Below are 26,952 nucleotides of genomic sequence, written 5' to 3' on the forward strand. Positions count from 1 at the left end.
GGTCACTTCACATCTCTGGGCTTCATTTTACTCATGAGTAAAATGAGGAGCTCTGTAAGGACCTTCTCAGCTCTGATTTGATGTCCCTGAGGCCTGGGGCCTGGGATCCCTGAGCAATGGGGCTGGGGACTGCTCATGAGGAAGCCCAGCCCACTTTACTTGGCCTTTGGCTGAACCAAGGACAGTTTTGACCCCTGCAAGGAAGCCTTCCTGAGATTCCCTGGGACTTGGTGCCCACTACAGGGGGTGGCACTGCAGAAGCTTATGTCACCATTGCAGAAGGGAGAGGCATGAGGCTCAGAGAGGGAAAGAGACTTATCCAAAGTCACCCAGCACTGTAGTGCCAGGACAGGGACTTGAACCTGAGGTCGGTGCTCTGTCGCTTACCTGCAGCTGCCTCTGAAGGCACAGCTGAGTGGGACTTGCTGCAGCACCGTCGAGGAGGGAGGAGGATGGTTTCAGCTGGAGCAGTCCTCCTAGAGAGCCTTGAAGGATGGGAAAGCATTGGATGAGGGCTTCTCAAAGTGGGTTTTGCAGAACACTGCAAGCAGATTGCAGGCAGGATGTGAAGGAGAAAAGCAGTTCTGGATTCAGTAAAGTAGGGAAGTTCTATGTAAAGAAAAGGCAGCTTCAATCACCAAAGGGCTTCCCAGAGCTTTTATCGTGTGGATGTGCTTTGCATGTGGTCAGGGGGCAAGGAAGGAGCATTCCTTGTGCTTATTTGATCATGGAACTCTTTCCTTGCAGTATATCTTGGCAGATTAGAGTTCTTTTTTTCCTGTCTTTTTAGGGCCACAACCCATGGCATGTGGAGGTTCCCAGGCTAGGAGTTGAATTGGAGCTGTAGCTGTAGGCTGTAGCCGCAGGCCTACGCCACAGCCACAGCAACAACAGATCCAAGCAAGCACCTGTGACCTACACCATAACTCACAGCAATGCCAGATCCTTAACCCACTGAGCGAGACCAGGGATCAAACCTGCATCCTCATGGATACTAGCCAGATTCGTTTCTGCTGAGCCATGACGGGAACTCCCGATTAGAGTTCTTTAGAACATCCCTTGGGAAAGGCAGGTTTTTGAGAACAGAATGTTTACAGCTTTTTGATCCAGGAAAGGGAGCCCAAGAATCTTTGTTAGTTGGAGTTCCCGTCGTGGCGCAGTGGTTAACGAATCCGACTAGGAACCATGAGGTTGCGGGTTCGGTCCCTGCCCTTGCTCAGTGGGTTAACGATCCGGCGTTGCCGTGAGCTGTGGTGTAGGTTGCAGACGCGGCTCGGATCCCGCATTGCTGTGGCTCTGGCGTAGGCCGGTGGCTACAGCTCCGATTCGACCCCTAGCCTGGGAACCTCCATATGCCACGGGAGCGGCTCAAGAAATAGCAACAACAACAACCAAAAAAAAAAAAAAAAGAATCTTTGTTAGTAGAGTATGAGATTCAAAGGGGTGACAGCAAGGTGCAATGGGGAGGGAATCTGCTGGAAGGCCACTGGTGACCAAGCCAGAATTTCCTAAACTTCATCCCTATCCCTTCCTCCGTCCCTGCTTCCCCAGGCCTGCTCCCCAGACTAACGCTGTCTCCTTGACCAACAGAAAGGAGGCGTGGCATCAGGATTCAAGCACGTGGTACCCAACGAAGTGGTGGTGCAGAGACTCTTCCAGGTCAAAGGGCGGCGTGTGGTCCGTGCCACCGAGGTGCCTGTGTCCTGGGAGAGCTTCAACCATGGCGACTGCTTCATCCTGGACCTGGGCAACGTGAGTCCTGCCCTGCCCTTTCCCCAGGGCCTCTGAGTCCTCCAGGCCTAGCCGGGCCTGACTCCTGGAGGTGGACACATCCACATGGACAAATGCAAAGACACAGCAGGGCAAGTCACGGGGACAGCAGCCCCTGTGCATGAGACAGACGCACCTGCAGAGACTCGGGTGTGGACGTGCCTGGCGTGTAGACTCGGACCTGGCACTTATGGGCACACAGACCCTGGCACTGCGTACTATAAGCCCTCACCCAGCAGGCATGGACATGGCACCACAATGAATGCCTGCATGTGGGGACGTGAGCGTGTTGTTCAAGGACCCACCTATGTGTGTCATACCTGTAGTTGCACATGCACACTTGTATGTGGCAGTGTGTGTGGGATACACTTACCCAGGCCCACCTTTCAGATGTGATGCTTTGTACACATTTTTCCCAAATCCACATGTAATTGTACCCACAAAAGACCATGGCTAGCTACCCCCCCACCCCCATCTCTACATGCAAACAGAGGTGCACACTTAGTGTAAGCTTCTTGTCAGCATGTAACGGACACACAGAAGCGTGTACAGCTTTATGGATTCACAGCATGAACACATGTGTGGGAGGAACACCCAGATCAAGAAACAGAACGTCACCAGCCCCCAAAAGGCCCTACATGTCCTCTTCTAGTCCCTTCATCCCCAAGGGTAACCATCATCCTGCACTCTCCCAACCAACAGCACAACGTAGTTCCACTTGTTTCTGAGCTCCATGTACATGGCATCATTCCTTGCAATGTCTGACTTTTTGCTCAGCATTCTCTTTCTTTTTCTTTTTCTTTTTTCTTTTTTTTTGGCTGTACTCATGGCATGCAAAAATTCCTGGGACAGGAACCCACTGAACCCACACCATAGCAGCCAGTGACCTGAGTGAGCCACAGTCATGCCAATGCTGGCTCCTTAACCCACAGGGCCACCAGGGAACTCCTGTATTCTCTTTCTGAGATCCATACACATTGTTGCCTTTAGCTGTAGATTGTTCATTCTCCTTGCAATATAAGGTTTGATTGGGTGGATATGCTACAGTTTATTTATTTGTTCTCTTGTTTGTTTTTTTCTTTTTATGGATGCACCTGTGGCAGATGAAAGTTCTGGGTTAGGGGTTGAATGGGAGCTGCAACTGCCAGCCTACACCGTGGCCACAGCCGTGCCGGATCTGAGCCTCATCTTCCACCTATGCCACAGCTTTCAGCAAAGCCGGATCATTAACCCCCTGAGTGAGGCCAGGGATTGAACCTGTATCCTCACGGACCCTGTGTCTGGTTCTTAATCCAATGAGCCACAACGGGAACTCCTATTCATTCCCTTATTGATGGGCACTTGGGACAGTTTGGGGCTGTTCCAAGTGGTGCCACTCTGAATGTTCTTGCACAGGCCCATTGGTGGATGTGTGAATCCCCTTCTGTTGGGTATATTCCTAGGAGAGGTTGCTGGGTCCTCGGATATGGGGCTAGTGAGCTTTAGAAGCATAGCCAAATAGTTTCCCAAAGTGGTTATGCCAATCTCTGCTCCCATCAGCAGGCAAACATTTATAGTCACATTCCATGTGTAGCTGTACCTTTGATAAAACATAGAACCCAAGCCATACACTCACATACCCCAGTGCACACAGACCACACCCCTTGTGCTTGGATGTGGGTGAGTGTGCTCCACTGGCCCTCATCCGGGCAAGCAGAGACCAAAGTGAGCTTACACACCCCCAAAGTCTCCTCCTTGTTATATCACTGGGTAGGACTTGCATGAAGCTGGGTGCATTGCCTTACGTGGGGTCCCTGTCTTACAGGACATCTACCAGTGGTGTGGCTCCAACAGCAATCGGTATGAGAGGCTGAAGGCCACCCAGGTGTCCAAGGGCATCCGGGACAATGAGCGGAGTGGCCGGGCCCGTGTGCACGTGTCTGAGGAGGATGCCGAGCCTGCCGGGATGCTCCAGGTACCCATAGCCACATCCCAGGAGTGCAGTGGGGGGCAGAGCCTGGGGACAGAATGCTCATGTCTCTCCTCCACCCAGTAGGCAGTTTCGAGGTGAATTTGTTTTTCTGCCAAGCCAGAAGAACATCTTCCAGGACAACTCCCAGACTCCTCTGAGAGGCGGGGCTGGCATCCCAGGACCTCACTCTCTCACGGGGAGGACCAGGTCCGCCAGAGGAGCTGAGTAGAAGGGTCTTGGCATCTTCTGAGGGCCAGCCTGGTGCTGGAGCCGGGTCAGAAAGAGAAAATGGAGTCCAATCCCCTCTTTCCTCTTCTCACTGTTACTGGTAGTTTATAGCCCATTTCCTAGTAGGGTTTTGTTTTTTATTTTATTTGTTTGGGCTTTTTTTTTTTTTTTTTTGGTCTTTTTAGGGCTACACCTGCGACATATGGATGTTCCCAGGCTGGGGATCAAATTGGCACTGTAGCTGCCAGCCTACACCGGAGCCACAGCAACACGGGATCCAAGCTGCATCTGTGACCTACACCACAGCTCACGGCAACACTGGATCCTTAACCCACTGAGCAAGGCCAGGGATCGAACACGAGTCTTCATGGATACTAGTCAGGTTCATTACTGCTGAGCCTCGACGGGAAACCACCTCCCCCCCATTTCCTAGTAGTGTATAGCATGATGGCATTGCCAGCCTTTGTACTTTGAGGGATATATCAATAGAGGCGAAGTTTGCCAGGAAAAGGAGGAGACTGTGAGCTGTGCTCCATGTCACTTGGCTCCTGCTGGTCTGGGGGCCTTGAGTTCTGGTTTTTAGGAAGAGTAGAAGGCGATTGTTATGGGGAGAGGCCTGGGCAGCCAACATGGGTCAGGAGGGGCAGTAGCGGGGGCCGTTGAGGTTAGAGGTAGCTAGGAATGGAGACGTGAAAATAGGCTCTAAAGTCACAGGGATACGGGTTCAGACGTTGACCTAAGCACCTCATAGCTCTGTGGACAAGAGACTCCATCTCTGGACTTCTGATTCCTTTCCTGTGAAATGAGAATGGTAATATGTGCTTCTTGGCATGGGTGTGACGATGAAATGAGGTCTGTTAAAGGCATGCGGGGAAAGGTGTTCAGAGCTGTAGTTATTCTTCGACGGCTCCGAGGAAGTGGTAGAGTAAGTATCTGAAGGACTGTCCTGGAGGCAGAGGAGCAAGGGGTTCTCACAGAGCTCCTGGGGACAGGGGACAGGGGACAGGGAGGGAAGGACTTGACAGGCAGCCCTGGTTGAGCTCCGCTCACAAGGGGCATGTCGAGAGATGCAGGACATCTCCTGAGGGGGCCCTGCCCTGAGTGGAAGGTCACCGTGGACGCCCGTGTGGTCCTTGCCTGCCTGGGGAGGGAGCTCTCTCAGGAGCCCAGGCCCCTCCCTGGAGGAGGAGGCCTCCGGGAGCTCACGACCACCCTTTCTTCCCTCTATCTCTCCACCTGCTGCAGGTGCTGGGCCCCAAGCCAACTCTGCCCGCAGGTACAGAGGACACAGCGAAGGAGGACGCGGCCAACCGCAAGCTGGCCAAGCTCTACAAGGTGAGCCTCAGCCGCTCGGCCCCCTGGGACTGGGGTCAGGACGGGAAGGCAGGAGGTCTAATCTTCCTGAGCTCTGCTGCTGCGGGGCCTTGAGCAAAGCACGCGGTGCAGGGCTGGGGTAGGGGGGGATTTTAGGGGGAAGGGGGCGCGGTGCTCACGTTTCCAGAGGATGCCCATCCGCTGCCTTTGCCTTCCTGCCCCAGGAATGAGAGCGTGTGAGCAACCGCAGACCCATCTGAGTCACGCTCATCTGTGGGGAACCTCAGGGTTCCTAGTTGGATTCATTTCTGCTGCGCCATGATGAGACCGCCCCACTTTTATTTTTTATCTCCTTTTTTTTTTAACTGATGGGGTTGAATATCTTTTCACCACCGCATTCCTACATTTGATCCCTCCTTCCTTTTCCACGTGCAGTTTCCACGCTACGCTTGTGTGCAGGTCACAGGTGTGGTTGTGACAAAGCCGAAAAGGACAAAGAAACCCTGAATGAGCCTTAGGGGTGGAGGGCGCCAGGCCACGTGTGTGTGGGGGTGGGAGTGGGATGTGGGCCCCCCCCCCACGTGTGGGCTTGGGGGCGCCTGTGGGTAGGCTGAGGCGGTGGAGGTCACTCACGGACCTGTCTCTTGTCCCCACAGGTCTCCAATGGCGCAGGCACCATGACAGTCTCCCTCGTGGCCGATGAGAACCCCTTCGCCCAGGGGGCCTTGAAGTCAGAGGACTGCTTCATCCTGGACCACGGCAAAGATGGGAAGATCTTTGTCTGGAAAGGTACCGGGGACAGGGGAAGGGCTCTAACAGGACCTCAGGTGGGAGCTCCTGCAGCCTTTCAGGCACTCGGCTCACGAGGGAGGGTCGCATGTGTGTTCTGGACACCTTGGGCAGTAGAAATCAGGAGTCTTGGGCTAAAGCCCTGGCTTTGCAGTTGACTTGCTGTGTGATCTTGGGCACCATACTTGCCTCTCTGGGCCTCAGTTTTCCTATTTGGGCCAAAACTGATGTTTCCCAAATGTGTTATAATACTATTTCTTAGAAAGTTTAATGGATATCATGTGAAAAATATGTAAAAAAAAACCAAAACCATATAATTTTACAGTCAAATAAGTTTATGGACTTATGCTGGATTCTACAATGTTAACAAGCTTGTTTATTGCAGGACTTTTAAGAGCCTTTAACTTGCTAGTGTATATTGGGGTGATCAGTGTTCTGTTGGGGAAATGCCCTGCGAGGGGTCCATGGAACTCTTTGTGGAATGTCATGTGGGACTGAGTAGGGGAGGCTCTTGGAGAAGGTTGACCTTGATGTTTCCGAGAAGCCCAGATGTTGAGAGGACCCATCAGCATCTTCTGGGGAAGCTCTGCGACTAGTCCTAGGAAGGGGACAAAATGGGGAGGAGGCAGTGGGTGGACAGAGAATGGCAGAGAGAGGGATTAGCACTTGTGGATATAGTATTATTATTATTGTTGTTGGTGATGTTACTATTATTATTTTTATCTGGGCCCTACAGCCTTGACAATGAGAAAGCTGGGGTCTGAGGCCTGGCACCAGCTAGCCAGGAGCTATCTAGGTGTGGGAAGGCTCTCAGGGTTGGGGTGAATTTGACTGTGGAACTGGGGGAGCCCCCCCTGTGGACAGCTGGCCTAGGGGAGGGGGGCTCCCGAGGGTCTGAGTCACAGCTTTCCCGTTGACTGAGTGGCCTTGGTCAAGTCACTTAATCTCTCTAAGACCCTGGTTTCCTGATATGTAATAGGGCAAGATAATGATCTTTGTCACGTGAGGTCATGTGGATGAAATGCAATCACTTTTGTATAATTCTGAGCTCAGTAATGGGTAAGCTGGTGGCATGGTCAGCTCGGGGGTCTCTGGCCTTGACTGTCCACAGTCGGAAAAGAAGAGGGAGGGAGGTTTGGCTGCTGCTTTCCCTGCACCATGGATGTGGGACCCTGGGCTGACCCCAGGTCCGTTATCCTCCATCTGCCGACAGGCAAGCAGGCCAACACGGAGGAGAGGAAGGCTGCCCTCAAAACGGCCTCCGACTTCATCTCCAAGATGGACTATCCCAAGCAGACCCAGGTGAGTCTTGGAGCCAGGCAGGACAGTGAGGATAGGTCCAGTTTGGGTGGGGAAGGGCTGGGCTGCAGTGGGTGCAGTCCCTTCTTGTGGACTAGTTGTCTGAGGCTCCCTTGAGGACCCCAGCCCGGCTCATCCCGCTCTCCTCCCTCTGCTTCCAGGTCTCCGTCCTTCCGGAGGGCGGCGAGACCCCACTGTTCAAACAGTTCTTCAAGAACTGGCGGGACCCAGACCAGGTGGACGGCCCGGGCCTGAGCTATCTCTCCAGCCACATCGCCAACGTGGAGCGTGTGCCCTTCGACGCTGCCACTCTGCATACCTCCACGGCCATGGCTGCCCAGCATGGCATGGATGACGATGGCACAGGCCAGAAACAGGTACCTGGGGGGCCAGGCTGGGTATGTTCAGGCCCCTCCCTTGCTCCCTCCCAGGCACTTCTGGCCCACCCACTGCCTCCTGCTTCTCAAAGGATGTTTCTCTTAAGTGGTTTTGGCCACAGTTTTGGTGGATGAGATTCTTTTTGTCTTACTTGATTTTTACAACCAACATATCCTAAGTACTGTTGTTTGCCAGGCCCTATGCCAAGTGACTGAGACCCCACCCGGCCCATGAAGAGCGCCTGATCTGGGGAGGGAGGTGACACAGCCATTCTGGTTGCTCAGACTTCTGTGGTCAGTGGTAAATGGGAAGTGTACAGGAATTATGGGAACACAGGAAGAGCAGTGAAGGGGGGTCATTGGGGAAGTCTTCACAGAGATAGGGACCCTTTGGTTGGGCTTCAGAGTATGAGTAGGAGTTTGCTGCCACAGAAGAAGAGTGGGTATTCCAGGCAGGGAGCTGTCTTGGGAGTCTGGTGCTGATGGCATCCTCAAGGAGGAGCCTTGAGTTCTGTGTCCAAGGGTGTGGACTTGATCCTGTATCAACCATTAGGCGCTAGTGAGAGTTTTATGTGTGAGGTTTTTTTTTTTTTTTTTTCTTTTTAAAAAGCAGAAATGTGATAGGGTCAGTTCTGTGCTTCTGGAACTCATCATAAAAATGAATTAGAGGCAGGAGGATGAGGGTAGAAATCTCACGAGGAGGTTGTTATAATAGTTTAGGGAAGAGACGATGACCTTGAAATCAGGGAGGTCACAGTGAAGGTGGAGAGGTGGGGGGGGGTGGAGTTGAGAGATGTTTACAAGGTAGAATCTGCTTCAGGAAAACATTGATTCCATTCTACATAATAGAAATAGCAAAAGTGTTTGTTTTTATTTATTATTGGTTTTGTCATTGGTGTTATTCTTCATTCATTTCTCATTTATCACTTCAGTGGGAGGGGAGGATGTAATGAAAATGATCAGGATAGGGCAGTGTGGAAAGAGCCCTGGCAGCTCATCTGTGTGACCTTGGGTGAGTTCCTTAACCTTGTTGAACTTCACTTTCCTCACCTGTAAAAATGAGGTTTCATCCCATTCCATCACCTTCAAGGATTTTTAAGATTCAGAGATTCTATCTCCTGGGGTTTTTTAGCACCACCAGGTGGCGCTGCAGGGCTTCATGCCTACTTGAGTTGAGGGGAATCAGTGTCACCAGAGCTCTGTAAAGAGATGTGCCAGCGGGAGTCAGTCACTTAGTGATGGACCTGCCTCAGTAGGTGATCTATAAAATCCTGAAAATTCAATAGTGGTCATATTAGTAATAAAATGATAATAATTCTCATAATTAAGAGCAGTGGCCCCCTGCAAAGCCATCGCCCTGTGCCAGGCACTGTGCTAGACTTTTCATGAATAAACTCATTTGATCCTCACAACAACCCTGACTATTCCCATTTTTCAGAAGAGGAAAGTGAGGCTCAAAGATGTTAGGCAAATTGTCCCAGGTCGTACAACCTCTGAGGGGGTGGAGCATGATTTGAATTAGGTCCACGCAGCTACCAGGGCCTGGGCTGATCTCTGTGAGGAGATCAGGCGTGCGCTGTAAGGATCCTGAGCAGGATTGAATCCTAGTGGCTTTGTGATTTGGGCAAGTTATTTAACTTCAGTCTGAGTCCGAGTGCAGTCCTGTTGGGTAAGCACTGCCCACTACTCTGTGGCTTCCCAGCTGGCCTGAGTAGGGATGGGGCTGGGGGTGCTGCACCATGTCTGAGCCCAATTTGGCTCTGGCAGATCTGGAGAATCGAAGGCTCCAACAAAGTGCCTGTGGACCCTGCCACGTACGGACAGTTCTACGGTGGTGACAGCTACATTATCCTGTACAACTACCGTCATGGTGGCCGTCAGGGACAGATCATCTACAACTGGTGAGGGGCTGGGGCCCTGTGCTGTGGGTGGGGGGCATGGGGGGCACTGGCTGGGCCCTGAGCATGGCAACAAGGAGGCCCGTGAAACAGGCCTGAGGCAAGCCTGGGGTGCGTGGACCTAAGGCAGGACAGCCACACGCCACTGGGAAAGGCTGTCATCTGGAGGCCAGCACGGCTTGTCTTATTTCTTGAAACCACTTTTAAACTATTCTCATAAAAGCATTATACGTCCTGGAAATCCTGTGAAATCAGATTGTTATGATCATTATACAACTACAGATGTGACAATTCATTTGAGTAATTAAAAAAAAAAAAGAAAAAGAAAACAGAGACCCCCGAAAGTAAAAAAAAAAAAAAAAATTATAAAAAAAAGCATTATACATCCATTATAGGAGACATGGGGGAGTAGGGAGAAACAAACAAAATCTTTCCCACAGTTCCACTCAAAGTGCTGTTTATCCTCCCATGGTTTCTAATTTTAAAAAAATTTTTAATTTATTTACTTTCTTGGCTGCATCTGTGGCATGCAGAAGTTCCCAGGCCAGGGTCAAACCACACCACAGCAGTGACAACGCTGGATCCTTAACCTGCTGAACCACCAGGGAACTCCAAGAGCTTTCTTATTCTCTTTTTTTATAGCTGCATAATATTCCATCGTGTGGCTATCCTGCGGTTTCTTTAACAAATTCCCTGCTGAGGCATACTTGGGTGGATTCCAGACTTTTGCCATTACAAGCATTGCTGTGATTAGTAACCTTAAACAAACATCACTCTGAATGTGTAGAGAAATGTCTCTGGAGTGAGTTCCCAGAAGCAGAATTGCCAGGTCAAAGAATAAATATACTTGTCATTTTGATAGATGCTGCCCAGCTCCCTGCATGGAGTTTGTAGCATTTGCATTGCCACCAGCAGCAAATGAGAATGTCTCTTTCCCCACAGCTTCAGCGATGGACTGTGTTATCACACTTTTGCTGTTTGTCAACTTGATAGCTTATAAAATGGTGTCTCAGTATACTATTTCATTTTTCTTTTTTCTTTTTTTTTTTTTCTTCTTCTAGGGCCTCACCCACGGCACATGGAAGTTCCCTGGCTAGGGGTCGAATCAGCGCTGTAGCTGCAGGCCTACGCCACAGCCACAGCAACGCCAGATCTGAGCTGCATCTGCAACCTACACCACAGCTTGTGGCAACGCTGGATCCTTTAACCCACTAAGCAAGGCCAGGGATCAAACCCTCATCCCCATGGATACTAGTCAGATTCTTAACTGCTGAGCCACAATGGGAACTCCCGTATTTTTCATTTTTCACTTCATTTCTCTATGGAATTTCAAAGTTTTTAAAGTTCATTGAACTTCTTCTTTTTTAAACTTTTTATTTTGAAATAACTTACTGGAAAGTTGCAAAAAATGGTACAGACAGTTGCCATGTACCCATTACACAGCTCCCTCTATGGTCACATCTTACCTAACCATAGCTCAAGTTTCAAAACTGGGAAATTAACACTGATACAATACTGCTAACTAATCTACAGACCTTACTTGAATTTCATCACTTCTCCCACTAATATCTTTTCTCCTGGCCTTAGGATCTAACGCAGGATCCCACATGGTACTTAGACATCACGTCTCCTTGATGACATTTAATCATCATGTCTTTAATCTATGACAGTTCCTGAGTCTTCTTTCACAGCCTTGGTGCTTTGGAAGAGCCTTGGTCTTATTTTGTAGAATGCCTCTCAACTTGACAACCTCAGACTTTTACTTCTACTTTTTTTTTTTGCTTTTTAGGGTGGCACTCGTAGCATATGGAGGTTCCCAGGCTAGGGGTCAAATTAGAGCTGGAAGTGCTGGCCTACACCACAGCCGTAGCAACACCAGATCCTTAACCCACTGTGCAAGGCCAGGGATCGAACCTCCATTCTCTTGGATACTAGTCTGGTTTGTTGCTGCTGAGCCACAATGGGAACACCCTGACAACCTCAGACTTTTAAAAGCAGCTTGAAAGAAATTTTTTTTTGGACTAGGTAATACATGGTACAAAACTCATGAGAAGGCAGGATTTTTTAAAAATTAGATACATCATGACACTGATTTGTTGGATTTGTAGTTTTTTTCCTTTTAGGGCCCCACCTGCCGCATATGGACGTTCCCAGGCCAGGAACTGAACCCAAGCCACAGCTGCGACCTACACCACAGCTGCAGCAATGCAGGATCCTTTAACCCACGCTCTGGGCCAGGGATTGAACCCGCACCTCAGCAGCGATCCAACCCACTGCAGTCAGAGTCTTAACCCACTGCACCACAGCGGGAACTTGCAATTTGTCAGATTTTTGTTCGCGAACAAAATGTTGGTTATGGGAACTTTAGATAAGGAAGAGGTGAGGCAGAAAGTCACCCACCACAAACCTCCCCTCGGGGCAGATTTAGGATGAAGAAGTCCCCTGGTTGTGCTCAGATCTCTATAAGGAGGCGAGATGCTGAGCAGACCATAGGGCATGTTGGTTTGGTTCCCGCTCTGGTTGCTTTTGAGAAAACCCCTTTCCCTCTCTGTGTCTCAGTTTCATTACCTGTAATCTGGAGATTTGCGGGTTTCTCAGGCCCAGGGTGAAGGAAAGACTGAGTCTCACTTCCCTTCCAGGCAGGGCGCCCAGTCCACCCAGGATGAGGTCGCCGCGTCTGCCATCCTGACTGCCCAGCTGGATGAGGAGCTGGGAGGTACCCCGGTCCAGGTGAGCCCAGCCCACCACCCCTCGGGCCGCACCCTGGGCCCTGTCCCTCTGTTCATTCATGTGTCTGACTGCCCATCAATCTGTCCATCCATCCTTTCAACAAATACTTATGTAGGGCTCCCGTGTACCCAACACTGCATCTGTAGCCATGAAGATACAGATCCCACCCCTGCCCTACCCCAAACTGCCCTCATGTGGTTTAAAGTCTAGGGGGGAGAAAGATGTTCAGCAGACATGTGGGCCCATGGATGTATAACGTCATGCACTGTGGCAGTGCATGAAAATGACAAGGCGTTGCAGAGAGAGGAGAGGAGAGGTGGTGTGGGGGAGTTTTCAGAGGATGAACATGGAGCCAGCCTGCTTGAGTTTGAATCCATCTTTACCTCCGGGCAACCTTGGACAAATCACTTAGCTTCTCAGTGCCCTTATGTTCTCAAACTGGGGGTACTAGCAGTACCTGTCTCCCAGGATTGCTGTGAGGATGAAGCATTAACATTTGTAATGCATTTAGAGCCACGCTTGGCCCATAACAGCCCCTTCTACATGTGTGTTAAGTATAAGGACACATAGATCCCAGGTAGGCTCTAATTGGATTAGACAAGTCCCCCAGCCAGGAAGGGGTTTTTCAGCTGGGACCTAACGGATGAGTAGGAGTTGGCCAGGCACAGTCAAGGTAGAGGGAAGAGACTATGCCAAGGGCCTAAGGTGGGAGAGGGCATTGGGTACTAAGGCGAGGGGGAGAGTGCCATGATGGGAGTCTGGGGAGGTGATCAGAGGGACCAGACCACCCAGAAGTCACAGTGAGGATGTGACCTTGACTCCGAGAACAATGGGACATTGCTAAAGTGATAACTGTAAAGTGAAGGGATCTGTGGGTTTAAACAGTGCCCTGGCCACAGTGTGGGGCCCAGGGGGCAGCAGAGCCAGGTGGGGAGATGTAGGGGGAGCCAGAGTTCTCCTTCCTCGATCCTACCCTTGGAGCCAGCAGGGTTTGGATTTGGATCCAGGGTTGGTGCCCCAAACTTTGACCATGACCGGGGGGGGTCCTTGGGGTGTCGGATGCCAAGCAGGATGATTACTGTCTTAGCTCATCTCAACAAGAGCTTTAGGGTTAGCATTCTTGACCCTATTTCACAGAGGAAGGACCTGAGAGGGTGAGTCCCGTGCCTGAGTTCTCACCATCAGGGTGGAGCTGGGATCTGAGCTCTGACCCAGCAGTGGTTGTTCATGCTGGGACATGACCCCAATACTCCCAGCGTCCATGCAAGATTATCTTCTAGACTTAGCTAGGGCCAGGGTCACAACTGGGATCCAAAATTGAAATGGGCCCCCAAGCCAGGATCAGGTATGCTGTATCTGAGATCTCCCTGCCCCCTCCCTCCCACCACCAAGCCCCTGACTGCAGTTGGCTTGTGGGGGACACTGGCTGGGCAGGAGGGGTCTCTCCAGATCTGAGAGGCTCTATCCTCACTACTGTGCTGGCTTCCATGCCCGGGGCTGACGTCACCATCCTGGAAGAATGTCCACGAACAATCCCTGTGCTTCCATTTAAGGGAATATTTGCAAACGGGCTCTCTTGGTTCTTAGACTAGACTCAGGGTCAGCCAGGCAGGGCCTCATGGGAAGCAAGAGGCTGAGCAGTGCCCAGGGGACCTCAGGCTGTAGTGCTATCTCCAGCCTTCCTGGAACTCCCGTTCCCTTGCCCACCCCCCGAGTGCTGTAGGGTCACGTTCCACCCAGAGCACAGACAGAAGCGTGACAACCTCATTTGAGGGATGAGCCTGGGCCCTGCTGGCTGCAGCAGGTGGCAATGAGCCTGATGCAGCACAGGACTGATGCTGCCCCCCACCCCTTTCCTGACTTGCCCTCTTTCTCCCTCCCAGAGCCGTGTGGTCCAAGGCAAGGAACCCGCTCACCTCATGAGCCTGTTTGGTGGGAAACCCATGATCATCTACAGGGGTGGCACCTCCCGCGAGGGTGGACAGACAGCCCCTGCCAGTACCCGCCTCTTCCAGGTCCGGGCCAGCAGCTCTGGAGCCACCCGAGCCGTTGAGGTAACACCCAAGGCCTGGACCCCGGGCAGGGTTGGCCTTTCTGAAACCTCCCAGGCTTGAAGGGCAGATCTCTGGGCACTGGGTCGGTTGGGGTTGGCTAAGGGGTTAACACACAGCTCTTCATACCTTCCAGCTTTGGCAGTGGGATTGTATGTCTTAGATTTCCTCTCGTTTCAAGAATGCCCAGTGCCCCCTGTCTTGCATACCTTCCACAACGGGCAGCTCACTACCCTGCTGGGAGTCCATTCTTCACACTCTGGACTTTGTTCTCGATTACATTCCAGCTGGCTACTCTCCCTTTCACGGTGGGAGGTACAGACCTGAGCGCAATCCTCCTGAGCAGCCTTCCGGAGAATGGGACTGACACCTCCTCTGTTCTGGGCACTCAGTTCTGTTCTTGCGGCCCACATTCCTAGTCACAGTGCATTAATGACTCATGGGAGTCAGCTAAGCCCCTCCGTGTCCAAGTCCATGTCCTCAGCTCTGACGGGGCATGCTCCTCCGAGTCCCCACCTAGGAGCTGGTCCTGCCGCAGCATCTCCGGGCAGTGAGGAGGGGGGCTGAGGGCTTTTGGTCTGGCTCCTGATTGATCGAGCATGGTCCTCCCAGGTGATCCCCAAGGCCGGCGCACTAAACTCCAACGATGCCTTTGTCCTGAAAACCCCCTCGGCTGCCTACCTGTGGGTGGGGACAGGAGCCAGCGAGGCCGAGAAGACCGGGGCCCAGGAGCTGCTCCGCGTGCTTCGGGCCCAACCTGTGCAGGTGGCAGAAGGCAGCGAGCCAGGTAGGAGCGGGGGCCAGAGGGACCCACTCTTCTCTGGGAATGCGGCCCTTAGGTTTCTCTCCATGATGTGTGTTAATCACAGCGGGTTGGATGAAAATGAGGGCTGCGGTCAGTGAGAGGGAGGCCTCCGGGAGTTAGAGAAAGGAGCTCAGTGTGGCCTGGGGCAGGCGGGGAAGGCTCTGCAGGAGATGGTCACTTGCTGGGAAGCCTTGAAAGATTGTAGGCAAAGTGAAGTCAGCCATACAATGAGACACCAACATCAAATGCTTTGGAATCTGACATGTGGAATCTGAAAAAAGGACAGACAGAACTTCTTTGCAGAACAGATGCTGACTCACACACATTGAAAAACTTACGGTCTCCGGAGGAGACAGTTTGGGGGGTGGGGGGATGTGCTTGGGCTGTGGGATGGAAATCCTGTGAAATTAGATTGTTATGATCATTATACAACTACAGATGTGATAAATTCATTTGAGTAATAAAAAAAAAAAGAAAGAAAGGTTGTAGGCAGGGTAATAGCCCCACAGGGGCTGCGATGTGTCTTAATCATGAGATTCTCCCTGGACAAAAATGCTACAGGCCTGCTTTGTTTCCAGAGCCCAGGTCAGAGTGGTCTTTCTGCCTGCTCCCTCCTGCTTGATGCTTAGCAGAAATGGGGAAGAGTAGTTCTGTCTAGAGCAGCACAGTCCACTGGAACCTTCTGAGAGAATGGGCATGTTCTATATCTGCCAGGTCCAATCTGGGGGCCACTCGTCACATGTTTATCTTAATGAGCACTTGAAATGTGACTGGCAGGAAAATGCATTTAAATGTAAATAGCGCCTGTGGGCTGAGCAGGTCTAGTGGAGAAAGATGAGGTGGGCATCCTGGCTGCACCACGTAACAAGCTGTGTGATGTTAGATGAGTTGCTTGACCTCTCTGAGCCTCATTTGTTGAGTGGGGGTAATTATCCCCATCCCACAGTGCTGTTGTCAGTCTCAAACCAGAGCTAGTCCTGGCTGTGTGTCTACTGCCAAGTCTGCCCTCTCTGGGCCTCTGTTTCATCACCTTTGAATCCCTCAGGCCCCTTCCTTCTTTGGCCCCCTGGGACTTGAAGGTGGAGGGTGGGGATGGAGAGCAGGGTTCGTCCTGGGGTCTGGGGAGAAGTGCTGGGGGGGGTGTTGGGGTGGGGTGATGGTGTCCGTTGGTGACTGGTGCCACCTCCCCTCACAGACAGCTTCTGGGAGGCCCTGGGCGGGAAGGCTGCCTACCGCACGTCCCCACGGCTGAAGGACAAGAAGATGGACGCCCACCCTCCCCGCCTCTTCGCCTGCTCCAACAAGATTGGACGTTTTGTGGTGAGCCCCAGTGGGAGGTGCTACCTCTGCTTTCCCAGCAAAGCTGGGGAGAAACCCTTCAGACAGCAGAGCCCAGACTGCTGCAGGCTAGAGCCTGCTAGCTCCCTCACAGGCAGGTAGAGCCAGCCCACCCTGAGAGGGAAGGAGCTCATGCGCTTTCATTCGCCTCTTCTGTTCCTTCCCAGATCGAAGAGGTTCCTGGCGAGCTCATGCAGGAGGACCTGGCCACTGATGATGTCATGCTCCTGGACACCTGGGACCAGGTGGGTGAAGAATGCTGCTACAAGTCATTTTCCCTTTCTTTTCTTTTTTCTTTTTTTTGTCTTTTTGTCTTTTCTAGGTTTGGGGGTTTTTTGTTGTTGTTTTTGCCTTTTTGCCTTTTCTTGGGCCACTCCCTCGGCATATGGAGGTTCCCAGGCCGGGGGTCAAATCGGACCTGTAGCCGCCGGCCTATGCCATAGCCACAGCAACACCAGATCCGAGCCGCATCTGCGACCTACACCACAGCTCATGGCAACGCCGGATCCTTAACCCACTGAGCAAGGCCAGGAATCGAACCCACAACCCCATGGTTCCTAGTCGGATTCGTTAACCACTGAGCCAAGGACGGGAACTCCTCTTTTTTCTTTTTTTGGGGGGTTTTTAGGGCCATACCCGCAGCATATGGCAGATCCCAGGCTAGAGGTTGAATCAGAGCTGCGGCTGCTGGCCTATACACCACAGACACAGCAATGCAGGATCTGAGCCGAGTCTGTGACCTACACTGCAGCTCATGGCAACGCTTATACTTAACCCACTGAGCAGAGGCCGGGGATTGAACCTGAATCCCCGTGGATACTAGTTGGGTTTGGAGCCACAATGGGGACTCCTCATTTTCCCTTTCTGAGCCTCCATTTCCTCATCTGCAAAATGGGAGTGACGGTAACCACCTTGCATAATCCAAATGTTAAAATCTCCTCGGAAACTGCAAAGCACCATATAAATGCAAATCAGGCGGCCAGCATTTGCTCCCAGGCCTTAGGGGAGAGTGAACTCTTACATCTGTTGGTAAAGAAAGTTGAACTTTGCAGCATAAACTGTCTAGTGTCACCTGGAAGTGGACATTTCCCTGCCTCCGAGGGGCTTACATTCTAGTGAGGGTTGGCAGTCAACAGCCCTTCCTATCAAGTTGGCTTCTTCCTGAGTTTGTCAGGTCAGAGATAGCAGCCATTGAGGAGTTCCCTGGTGGCTCAGTGGGTTAAGAACCTGGCATTGTTACCCCTGAGGGTCCAGTCACTGCTGTGGTGCAAGTTTGATCCCTGGCCTGGGAATTCCACATGCCAAAAATGAAAAGAAAATAAAAGACTCCCGTCAATCCACAGTGCTACTTCTGGGGCTCCCCAGTCAGAGGATCAGTACCCAAATGTCTGCAGCATAGCTATTCAGCTGCTGTCAGTGATTGCTCCATTGGCTACTTAATCTGTTCATTGGTTTATTCATTCATGTAGCCAGCATTTATGAAGCTCCATGTCTTCCAGGCAAACTGCTGGAGTGCTGGGGATCCCATGACAGCAGAATAGACATGATACCTGCAGTGGAGGGGCCGATATAGTAGGGAACACACTTGTAAATAAGTAGGAGAGAAAAGTTTGGCATTATTGTCAGGTACTATTTTATCAATGACACGTGCTCTTTAAAATATTTGATATGCATCAAAATGATAAATGAAAGTCAGCTGAATAGATTTCTTGGTGTAACAAATCTTGTAATAAGACTCAAAATGGGACGTTCCCATTGTGACTCAGTGGGTTAAGATCCCAACTAGAATCCATAGGCATGAAGGTTCGATCCCTGGCCTCGCTCAGTCAGTTACGGATCCAGTGTTGCCACAAGCTGTGGCATAGGTCATGGACGTGGCTTGGATCTGGCATAGCAGTGGCCGTGGCTGTAGGCCTGTAGCTCCAGCTCTGATTCGACCCCTAGCCTGGGAACTTCCATATGCTGCAGGTGCAGCCCTAAAAAGAAAAAAAAAAAAAAATCTCAAAATGCTGGTAGTGGTGGCAAGTCATTTTTAATTCCAAACCTTCTGTGTGTCTCATGTTGGCTGAGACACAGGGAACCTAACACCTAGCAGACTCTCAATGCATATTTGTTGTATGAATAAACCAGTGAGCATAGCATATATTAGGCTGCTCATTTGTTGAACAAATAGACGCCTGAAAAGGGATCATTCCTGAACTTCTAGAGAGAAATCTCCATCTCAGTGCCTGATGGCAATGTTAGCAGTGGAGCAGGCTGCCATGGGGAGAGGAAAGGCAGGGTGGAGCCTGAGGCAAACTGGAACTTCCCATCTGGAGGGGCAGCCACCACTCAGCTTCACCCACCTGAAGGTGAAGTTGCCAGATCCTCCCTGTTTTCAAGAGAAGTTGCAAGTCTAGGTTGAAGGTAATCAACTAGGAATTCAGTTTATCTAAAAAGACTTTGCAAACCACCCCTTAGGAGGTATGTGGTCACCAGTTTGCAGTCTCTGTCCCAGATCCTTGTAGTCAGCCTGCGGTCTCCGGAAAGGGGTGCCAGTCCAGCACCTGGAAGCTCCGCGTTCCTCCTCCAGCAGCGAATTTGGTCAGCACTCTTCACACCTTTTTCTTTTCGTGTCTTTCATTTCACCTCTCTCCTCCAGGTCTTTGTCTGGGTTGGAAAGGATTCCCAAGAGGAGGAAAAGACGGAAGCCTTGACCTCTGGTAAGGAGACTGTGCCTGTGGGGCTGTTTCATGTCCCCAGGGGCTGGGGGCAGCTTCATGCCTGGCTCTGGGAGTTCCCGACAGTAGGGTGGGGACTTCCTCATCCAAGGTCAGCCCCTGGTGAGCCCTCCCTGGGGTCGTAAAGAACAGCTCAGTTCCCACAGAAGCCTTAGGTCATGTCAGGAAAGGAAGGAGCAGATAGAAGCTGTTCAGGTTCCCAGGATGCCCAGGGACCACCTTTGTCCCGGTATAGATGTTGGAAAGTAGATCCCTGGGAGCTGAGTAGGTCTGATTTGGAAGCTGGGCAGCCCAAAGCTGGTTCTTTAATGTCTTCCAGTAAGGGGCAGCTAGAGAAAAATGATAAAAGCTTTGTGAACCAGGAGGTTCAGCTGTGCCCCCTGTCCTTTCCTGTGTTCTGGGCAGAGTGGTGGAGGTGCCGTGTGGGTGTCATTGCCTTTAAGGGATGGTGGCATCCTGGGCAGGGGTTGGGCATTAGGGAGACAGTAGGACCAAAAACCATCTTAGGCAACAGAACCACCTCTCCTTGATGAGGGAGGCTCTAAGGATTCTTCTCATGCCTGTGTGTCTGCAGCTAAGCGGTACATCGAGACAGACCCAGCTAATCGCGACAGGAGAACCCCCATCACTTTGGTGAAGCAAGGCTTTGAGCCTCCTTCCTTTGTGGGCTGGTTCCTCGGCTGGGATGACAACTACTGGTCGGTGGATCCCTTGGACAGGGCCATCGCTGAGCTGGCTGCCTGAAGAAGGGCAGGCCCCACCCATTACCGGTCAGTGCCTTTCAGAACTGTCCATCCCTCAAGGAGACCTTACAGCGTGCAGGGCCACTCTGGTGTTGTGCGTGTGTGGTTTTGTTGTTGGTTTTTTGTTGTTGTTGTTGTTGTTGTTGTTTTTATAGTAGCCAAATACAGCCCTGAGAAAATACAGGGTCCTTGCAAAATTGTCTCCAGTATCTGTGCTTTGGGAAATTGAATTCAATAAAAGCTTTTTGAAGTGAGTTAGCCTCCTGTGACTGAGCGTCCTAGTCATTGTTCTGAGAATGCCTTGGGGGTGGGGAGGGCTCCCTGGTGCCTATGAAGCAGTGGGTCAGCTTCCTTGTCCTATGTGTGTGAATTCTGGTGCCCTGAGAAGCAACAAGATGAGATGGGCATAGATTGTATTGGGGGAAAGGCCTGTGTGGGAGGAACCAGGGAAGGCTGTAGAGCCGTCAGCCATCAGACCAAGAAGCAAGTCTGACCCCAGCTGAAGGGGAGAGGAAGAGGGATTGAGCGCAAGCATCTTAGACCACCATGCAGTCCAGGAAGGGTCAGCAAAGCTTTTGGGGAGTCCTCGAGCCAAAGTAAAATAAAATAAACTTTAACGATATAGTCCCTTTTTTTTTTTTTTTTTTTGTCTTTTAGGGCCGCATTGTGCAGCATATGGAGGTTCCCAGGCTAGGGGTTGAGTCAGAGCTACAACCACTGGCCACAGCCACAGCCACGCCACGTGCAACCTACAGCACAGCTCACAGTAATGCTGGATCCTTAACCCACTGAGCGAGGCCAGGGATTGGACCTGCAGCCTCATGGATACCAGTCGGGTTCATAGCCCACTGAGCCACAATGGGAACTCCCAGTATATTTCCATTTTTATCATTATTTTTTTTATTGTGGTGAACTATACATAACATCATATCATTGGACTATTTGTAAATGTACAATTTAGTGGCATTAAATATATTTACAATGTTGTGTAGTCTCCCCACTGTTTAGACCCACAACTTTTTCATAATCCCCAACATAAATGCTGTGCCCATTAAATAATAAGTCCCATTCTCACCTCCCCGCTGCCCGGGTAACCTTTATTCTGCTTTGTGTCACCGTATGTTTGCCTCTTCTGCCTCATCTAAGTGGAACCACGCATTTGTCCTCTGTCAGGCTTATTTCATTTAGCATAATGCTTTCAGTATTTGTATATTTTATAGCATGTATCTAAATTTCATTTCCTTCTGTGTCTGAATAATATCCCATCGTGTGTATATAGCACATTTTGTTTATCTGTTCAACCATCAATGGACACTCTGCTCGTTTCCACCTTTTGGCTGTTGTGACTCATGCTGCTGTGAACATTGGTGTACAAATATCCGTTTGCTTCAGTATGTTCTTAGAGTTCCCACTGTGGCACAGTGGCTTAAGGATCTGGCATTGCTGCAGCTGTGGTGTAGGTCACAGCGGCAGCTTGGATTCGATCCCTGGCTCAGGAACTTCCATATGCCACGGGTGCGGCTAAAAGAAAAAAAAAAAAGATATAACTCGAGCCCAAGTCAAATCTGCCAACAAAGGAGTTGAAGCTCTCCCAGGAGCCAGTGCGGTGTGGCTTATCTCCCCACGACACTCAGTCACCAGGAGGCATGGCCTTGGAATACGGTGGGTAAGGGGTTTGAAGCCAGTAGCGGGGCCCTGCGTCACTTACATGCCCTATAGTAGAAAGTAGGCCAAGGTACCACACTCTGTAGCATCAGCTTAGATCTTCCTCTTTTCCCTTGGTTCCCAGGAGTGTTTCTGCTGTCAAGAGGTGCCCCTGGATGCTCCCGAAGTTTGTAGCCTTGGAGGTGTGGAGAGGGACCCCTCAGCCCCCGCTGTCCTCCTGGGCCCTGATTCTTGGCTCACGTGCACCTGTTGTCACGAAGTCCCTCTTACATGTATCTGTGAACTTGTGTCTCTATAAAGTTTTTCTCCATGGAGATTCCAAACCAGTCCAAATGACTGCTGAGAGACAGACCCCTTTTCTCTCCCCTCTATCCTTTCTGGTCTTTTCTCTCCATGTTTTCCACTTTTGTTCCATGCCACCTCCCCGACCCCATCCCCATCAAGTTACAGAGTGAAGACTCCTGCAGCATAGGACTCCAGAAGAACAGAAACCAGTATGAGGGTTTATGTAGTGGGAAGAGGGTGTGTGTTTACATTGCTGTTTTCAAAGCTGGCTGATCACCCAAATTGTCCGGGGAGTTTTTTAAATGCGTAACTTCCCCAGGGGCCCCACCTCCAGAGATACTGATTTGTTGCAGAAATGACGAGGGTAGTGGAGAAGGAATTTTCCAGGTGAAATGTGGAGTGGGAGGTGGTGGGGGGGTGAGTCAAGTTATCTCAGGCAGAGTGTGGGGCAAAGTACAAAGACGGAGCTGTCAGGAAGAATGTCCTGCTCAGGGCAGACAGCAGCCCGGGCGTCTGGAACAGAGAGTGGAGAAACCCAGCATTCACAGAGGGCCTCAAATGCTACTCTAAGGGGTTTGGACTTGATCTTGTAAGGCCTGCCTCACCTACTCCAAAGGGCTGCTTTCAACTTGGTCAAAACTATCAACCTGACAAATGCAAAGTTCTGGAACCAAGGCAGCATTTACCACCTGAATCTTGTAGGGCCTTCACTAGAGGCAGGTGGAGGCCTGTCTAGACTGAGCCAGCTCAGCTCCTGGAAACCTGGGGGAGGTCAAATGCAGGTGAACCTGCCATGCAGTCTTAATTTTGTTTATTGACAATCAAGGCAGTTGATTGGCCAGTTTTGGTTTATTGGTGTCTGTGGCTTCAGAGAGAATGGGCTGCATACTCTGAGAAAGGACATTGCCTGAAGCAACTGAGTTGCTTGGACTCTGTATTTTTCTCCCAAAGGCAAAATGAGGAAGACCATCACTTCAACCACACATTTTTCTCTTCCTAATGGTTTTTGAGAAACGTTAGCGTCCATCACGCACGATGCAGAAGCCACTGGGTAGTGCCTTGCAGGTGCCAAAAATGGTCTCTTCGAAAGAGGTTGGCCTGGGCTTGGAGCCTGCGTCCTACCTTGGCCAATTCAGGTAAAAAAAAAAAAAAAAAATATATATATACACACACACACACACACATATATATACACACACACATATAAATACATAAATATGTATAAATACATAAAAATATACAAATATATGTGTAGTACTTTGTTCCAGGTGGTGTGCAAGACACTAGAGAGAGGGCCCAGAAGTTTCTATGAGCCTCAGTTTCCTCACCTGCAAAATGGTAATATTGTATTCATATAGTACCTTACTGGATGTGGAACAATACAGTGGTTGAAAGCTGGATTTTGGGTTCAGGCGTGGATTCAAATTCTAGCTATACCGCTGATCAGCAGTGTGATCTTAAACTGTCAGTAGCTTCCTTAGCTGCAAAATGGGAATAAGAACAGAGCCTACCTATTATGCTTCAAACAGTAACTGAATCATAGTAAGTACTCAAAAATGGTAAAAAAAAAAAAAAAATTTTTTTTTTTCTTCTCTCTCTCTTTTTTTTTTTTGGAAAACTAAAGCATCTAGTCCTTTACCTGGAGGTAGAGATCCACTGCATTGTGGATCAGATATATTTTTATTTTTGGCTATCAGCAATGGAAAGCCAACTCAAATTAAACCTAAAGGGCACTTCAGTACCCTCCTAAATGATAGTTTAGGGGCCTTTTGGTTGACTAAACCCAATGGGTCTGTCTGGGTCTCCTGTCGACTCTCTTGGCTCTGCCACTCCTGATCCCGTAATGACTTATCTATAGGCACCCGGATGGTCACACCCATCCATGGCAACGCCCATTCATGGCAATGCCCAAAGGAAACGATAAAGGATTGTTTCTAGAAGTTCCCCAGAAAAGGGAGGAGGAATTATGCCCCAGGGCACAAAAAACCTCCCCTCAGATCTCAAGAGCTCTGTAGGGTTACATGACCATTCCTGACCGGATCGTGGGCTGGGGGACAGACTTATCCATCGGCCAATTAAGTTCATGACTGGAGCTGGGATTGGATTCCTCTCCCCCTGAGCTGAGAGCTCTAAGAGGAATGTACCTAAACAAAATCAGAGTCCCCAGGAGGGAGGAAGCAGGTAAATGGATGCTGGTAGACAACACTTTTGTGGGAGAATTTTTTGGAGTCAGATGCTAAAAATAATAGTTAAGGCGTTCTCGTGGTGGTGCAGTGGAAACAAATCCGACCAGGAACCCTGAGGTTGCAGGTTCGATCCCTGGCCTTGCTCAGTGGGTTGAGGATCCAGCGATGCTGTGAGCTGTGGTATAGGGCAGGAGCTGTAGCTGCTGTGAGCTGTGGTGTAGGGCAGGAGCTGTAGCGCTGATTTGACCCCTGGCCTGGGAACCTCCATATGCCATGAGTGTGGCTCTAAAAAGCAAAAAAAAAAAAAGTTAAGGAGTTCCCATTGTGGCTTAGTGGTAAGGAACCTAACTAGTATCCATGAAGATGTGGGTTTGATCCCTGGTCTCGATCAGTGGGTTAAGGATCCGGAGTTGCCGTGAGCTGTGGTGTAGATGGCAGACATGGTGTGGATCCTGCATTGCTGTGGTTGTGGCATAGGCCAGCAGCGGCAGCTCTGATTCAGCTCCCAGCCTGAGAACTTCCATATGTGGCGGCCCTAAAAAAAAAGTTAATTAACAGTAACGGTTCCTTATAGTCTTAGGACAATGAATAATTTTCAGAGGCCTCATTTCCAGCCTGTGTTTTTTTAGAATCTTTGAGGGAAGATTCCCAGCCTCCATCATGGTTCTAAGTTTCTAGAGCTTTCTAAAACCTGTTAGTGTTTCAATTGCGTTTGTCCACAAACTCTTCTGACTATAGGGTAGAAGGACAAGGGCTGTATCCTATTAGCAAGCGTGACCCTTTTAGGCAAATCCCAGCCCGATCTGAGCCCAGAGTTGCTGAAATTAGGAAAGATCTGAGACATCATCTAGTCCAATGGTTTTTAAGTCCTGGGACAGGCATGGCGGTGGGGTCGACACAGCCCTGAAAGTTGGGTACAGGTTTGTGCTCTCTAGCGTCCAACACGTTCTTAAAAGGTCAAGAGACCCAAACAGGTGGAATGCCTTATTTTTCAGGTGAGGAAATGAGGCTCAGAAAGGAGCATGATGGAGTTTCCATCATGGCTCAGTGTAAACAAATCTGACTAGTATCCATGAGGACAAATGTTTGATCCCTGGTCTTGCTCAGTGGGTTAAGGATCTGGCATTACCATGAGCTGTGGCATAGGTCACAGACACAGCTTGGATCCCATGTTGCTGTGTCTGTGGTGTAGGCTGGCAGCTACAGCTCTGATTTGCCCCCTAGCCTGGGAACCTCTGTATAACGTGGGTATGGCCCTAAAAATACACACACACACACACACATACACACACAAGAAAGGAGCATGACATGTCTGACGTCACATTACATGCTCAATGGTAAAGTGGGAAAAGCTCTTAAGAGCAGCAATTTTCTTTTTTTTTTTTTTGTCTTTTTAGCTATTTCTTGGGCTTCTCCCACAGCATATGGAGGTTCCCAGGCTAGGGGTCAAATTGGAGCTGTAGCCACCGGTCTACACCAGAGCCACAGCAACGCAGCTCACAGCAATGCTGGATCGTTAACCCACTGAGCAAGGGCAGGGACCAAACCCGCAACCTCATGGTTCCTAGTCGGATTCGTTCACCACTGCGCCACGACGGGAACTCCTCTTTTTTTTTTTTTTTTTAGGCCGCACCTGCAGCACACGGAGGTTCCCAGGCTAGGGGTCCAATCGGAGCTACAGTTGCTGGCCTACACCACAGCCACATCAACACCGGATCCCAGCCGCGTCTGCAACCTACACGGCTCATGGCAACGCCAGATTCTTAACCCACTGAGCGAGGCCAGGGATGGGACCCCAACCTCCTCAATGACTGGAGCCACTGCAGTCGGATTCCCAACCCACTGCACCAAATTCTCAAATTCCTCAAATTCCCTTTTTCTCAAAATCCTCAAATTCTGTTTTTAAAGCGGTAACAAAGGTCACAGACACTTGAAAGAAAATGGAGAAATTGAATGTAGAGCCTAATTCAAGACTGTGCTTATCTTTTGTTACTCTGATTGATATTAACTATTTTTTTTAAAAAACAACCTCATTGATTGACATCCACTAAGTGTCATAAATGTGAACCTGAGAATTATTCCTGATAAAAAAAGACCATTTAGGAGTTCCCTTGTGGCACAGCCGGTTGAGGATGTGGTGTTGTCACTGCAGCAGCTTGAGTGGCTACTTTGTCAAGGGTTTGATTTGATCTCTGGCCTGGGAACTTCCACACACCGCAGTGCGGTCAAAAAAAAAGAACAAAAACAAACAAACAAAAAAAAGTTTAAATATTTTACTGGTGTATAGTTTCCTTTGAAAAAAATGAAGATCACAGAAATAACATAGTTTAAAGGACCAGGTAACCTGAAAGATCTGTGGAACCCTAGTATCCTGCCACTCAGGCCAGTGTGTTACAACACATGGTTACAAACACCCCATCTACTTCCTTCTTTTGGATGGAACTTTGGCCTACACCAGCTGGTCCAAAACTAAAGTTTAAGGCCTGTTTGGGGATCATTGCAAAGTTTCAGTAGTCAAATCAACTTTGCCAGTCTTAAAAAATTGTGATCTGTCCTGCCGTATGGCACTGGGAGCTATATCTAGTCAGTTATGATGGAGCATGATAATGTGAGAAAAAGGAATGTATACATGTATGTGTAACTGGGTCACTTTGCTGTACAGCAGAAAGTTGACAGAACACTGTAAAGCAGATATAATGGAAAAAAAATGAAAATCATTAAACTAAAAAAAAATGTGACCTATACATAAAATGCCTGCTGCTGGTGGTGTGTATATGGGAGCAGTGGAGGCAGGTGCTATCAC

At 50.0% G+C, this 26,952-nt stretch overlaps 1 protein-coding gene across 6 annotated transcripts in view; it reads left to right on the plus strand.

Annotated features, from left to right (window-relative positions):
• Window positions 1-20,267, plus strand: part of GSN (gelsolin) — a 58,518-nt gene extending 38,251 nt beyond the window's left edge. For all 6 annotated transcript variants that reach the window (XM_047768306.1, XM_047768307.1, XM_047768308.1 and 3 more), the window contains 14 exons: window positions 1,591-1,752; window positions 3,575-3,724; window positions 5,195-5,284; window positions 5,920-6,052; window positions 7,266-7,354; window positions 7,513-7,728; window positions 9,496-9,629; window positions 12,266-12,356; window positions 14,240-14,410; window positions 15,020-15,194; window positions 16,408-16,532; window positions 16,718-16,795; window positions 19,192-19,252; window positions 19,845-20,267. In XM_047768306.1, coding sequence (XP_047624262.1) covers window positions 1,591-1,752; window positions 3,575-3,724; window positions 5,195-5,284; window positions 5,920-6,052; window positions 7,266-7,354; window positions 7,513-7,728; window positions 9,496-9,629; window positions 12,266-12,356; window positions 14,240-14,410; window positions 15,020-15,194; window positions 16,408-16,532; window positions 16,718-16,795; window positions 19,192-19,252; window positions 19,845-20,014 — 1,845 coding nt within the window. In that variant the 3' untranslated portion in view covers window positions 20,015-20,267. The remainder of the gene's footprint in view (window positions 1-1,590; window positions 1,753-3,574; window positions 3,725-5,194; window positions 5,285-5,919; window positions 6,053-7,265; window positions 7,355-7,512; window positions 7,729-9,495; window positions 9,630-12,265; window positions 12,357-14,239; window positions 14,411-15,019; window positions 15,195-16,407; window positions 16,533-16,717; window positions 16,796-19,191; window positions 19,253-19,844) is intronic.
• Window positions 20,268-26,952: the final 6,685 nt, after the last annotated feature.

Source organism: Phacochoerus africanus, chromosome 2 (assembly GCF_016906955.1).
Source record: "Phacochoerus africanus isolate WHEZ1 chromosome 2, ROS_Pafr_v1, whole genome shotgun sequence".
NCBI classification, from domain to species: Eukaryota; Metazoa; Chordata; class Mammalia; order Artiodactyla; family Suidae; genus Phacochoerus; species Phacochoerus africanus.